We start from the raw sequence: 2,951 nt of genomic DNA on the forward strand, positions 1-2,951 counted from the left end.
AAATTGTGCCTGTTTTGATTGTCTGAATAAGTATACTTCCTCTTCAAAAGAAAATGCAGACTGAAGCGTTAAATTTTGTGTATATACAGCATCATAATTCAACTGGATTTCTCAGTTTTTGAAAAAAGCACAAGAAAATTAGCAATTCACTATCATCAAGTTTAGCTCTAAAAAAGATGAGTACATCTCTTGAGCAATACCAAACTAAGATATGTTATAGATAGTAGATATTTTGCTCAAAATTTGTACTCTATATTTTCTAATTGGAAGTTTATCATGCAAAGACATTGATTTTTATCAAATTATGGCATATTTAGTAACAAATCTATGATGTCAAATGGTAAATGAGATCTTATTCTATTTAATTTGGTGTTATCTTACAACCTCTTTTCAGGTATCATCAGATGATGGAGATGACAGTGCAGTACCAGTCATTGCAGCCGTGGCAGCAGTAGGTGGCGTTCTCATCATCGCTGTCATCGTTCTTTTAGTTTGCATGCTGTACAAATCCCAAGTGGCTCCCAAAGCCAAGACGCACGACTTGCACGAAATTCTCCAAAATGAAAAATCTTTTACCAGTATTGGCATCAGACAGAAACCTCCACAGTCGACATCGCTGACCGGATATAAAAGAACAGGTGTAGAATGCTGGGAGATATAACAGACATTGAACACTTTTACATCATCTTCCAATAATATCAATTATAGGGCTCAGAATTATTTTGTATATAACTTTGATAACATCTTGCATGCCAGGGGCGTAGCTTGGTTAGGCTAGAGTAGACATATGCCTACACATAATTTTTAATTTTCATAGCATAATTTTACGTAAATTACGCACACAATAAAATATTTGTATATTTTCTAAAGATTATTACTCCTGCGACTGTCATGACTAGGTCTAACAATAAAAATCCGGCTAATAGTTAATTGTCTCCCTTTTCATAAAGGTGGAATTGCAATTAAAAATCCAGATTGTGGAAAATATCAAAGGTGAAACTGTAACCTCAAAATGGCCTGAATGTTACGGCTTTGAATTTCCATCAATATTAGTATGTGTATGCATAAACATTAGCAATATTTAAGCCCTAGTAACAAAATGTCAATATGTCAGGCTTAATATTTTTTAAATTGTCTACATTTCAGTACAAATATGCTCTAATCTTTGAGTGCGTTCGAGATTGCCGTTCTTCGTACGAGTACAAATTCCTGTCAATCCCGAACGCCGAGTACGCAACCCGAGAACGGGCTCGAGGTGCAAGAACTCACACCATCTCTGTAGGTAGTGTGGTCAAAGAACACGTTCGTACACACACGTTCTCATTGTTTGCGACTCGTAAGAACGGAGCACGAGAACAACGGGAATGACGACCTCGAACAATTACTCTTTAAAACCCACTGAAACAAACTCCCAAACTAAAATATCTGCGAAACCTACTACTTTATTAGATAGATCCCCCCTCATGTAACTTATCAATATTATGAATAATTCAAAGTAAAAAAAAAGTACATTAATTTTGACTTAATATAGTTTTTAAAATTTAATCAATAACCTTTTTAAAGATGTCAGACATACATATCACACATTTTTGTTCAATAGCATAATAAAAATACTTAAAAACTGGTTAAAATGAGAGTTCCATAAAACTGTTATTAGGGAAATTATTGCATTTGATGTATGGAATAGAAAAAAATACTAGCATCGGAGCTATTGCCCTTGAATATACAATTAATTATTTATAGAAATAAACTTTTTGAATATCAAATAGTTTACCTGATTTGTTATCATATCCAGTGAATATGATATATTTCTATCATGCACAAAGTTTAATTAAATGAATATTTTGCAAAACCCTATGACATACATTACATGAGGGTGGAGGTACCTTAAATTGCTTACACATCAAAGCAGTGCTAGCTACACCCCTGCATGCAATTAACTTTCAAAATGTATCTGTTATATTTCTTACTCTGAATCCATAACCCTTCCATCATCTTTTTCATTGATCTACAGACTTGGAACATTATTGGCCAAAAATTTTGTTGGCTTAAAAGTACTTTGGATCTATTTGAATTAGTTTGTACATTTCTGTTCTACTCATTGCAAATTATTTTGTTAGGTCAGTTTTTGCTATTTGAAGCAAGATATTGTATAATATGAGAGTTTATGACAAATGTTATTTGTTGTTGCCCATTCTTTGACTTGTTGCAATTAAGTTTTAAATGTCAAAGTGTTTTCAGTATACAACTTGTATATTCAATTTTAAACAAGTTTGACAAAAGGTGGATGATTTATTTTTTTATATCCATTCTTGCAATATTAATATTCCGTCCATACTTTCACATATTTTTACTGTATAGTATGTACAAATCTTTTTGGGAGAATAAATTTCAAAAGGCGAACTGTGTTACAGAGTCTGTGATAAAATATTTTTAATACGTCCATCTTTAGACAAGATTATTGTGGTACAGCAATGTGTATACATCCATCCTTCCAGGGTTTGCAATTTTTATCCATTGTGAAGTCTCTTGCAAGAGTTTGCAGGTTGTTGAACTAAGTCAGCTTTTCAAGCTAAGACCTTTGCAAACAACTTGAAGGTCATGATGCATATTGCAAGGATTTTGATTCTCACCAACTCCTAGCATTTTTGCCATATTTGCTAATTAATGTTACAGGAAACAAACTCTGAAGAAACAAGAGGCCCATGGGCCACATTGCTCACCTGAGCAGCAGATCCTAGCAATAAACAAGCTGGAGCAAAATTATCTTTATACAAGCAGCTTGATTCAGAATTTTTTTTTCAAAGGTAAGCATTAAAAATTCATTAATTATCAAACTTAATTATTAAACTTGACCATAAATTAATTCATTAACATATGCCCTTGTAGACCGGTATGACCTTTCATATTTAATAGATTTCATCCAAGGATGCTTTGTGCCAAGTTTGGCT

General features: G+C 33.0%; 1 protein-coding gene across 1 annotated transcript in view; it reads left to right on the forward strand.

Annotated features, from left to right (window-relative positions):
- The window catches only part of LOC125680831 (fibrocystin-L-like), a 61,142-nt gene extending 58,739 nt beyond the window's left edge, over nt 1–2,403 (forward strand). The window contains exon 41 of the mRNA XM_056154577.1: nt 395–2,403. Coding sequence (XP_056010552.1) covers nt 395–661 — 267 coding nt within the window. The 3' untranslated portion in view covers nt 662–2,403. The remainder of the gene's footprint in view (nt 1–394) is intronic.
- Nucleotides 2,404–2,951: the final 548 nt, after the last annotated feature.

Source organism: Ostrea edulis, chromosome 2 (genome assembly GCF_947568905.1).
Source record: "Ostrea edulis chromosome 2, xbOstEdul1.1, whole genome shotgun sequence".
Lineage (NCBI taxonomy): Eukaryota > Metazoa > Mollusca > Bivalvia > Ostreida > Ostreidae > Ostrea > Ostrea edulis.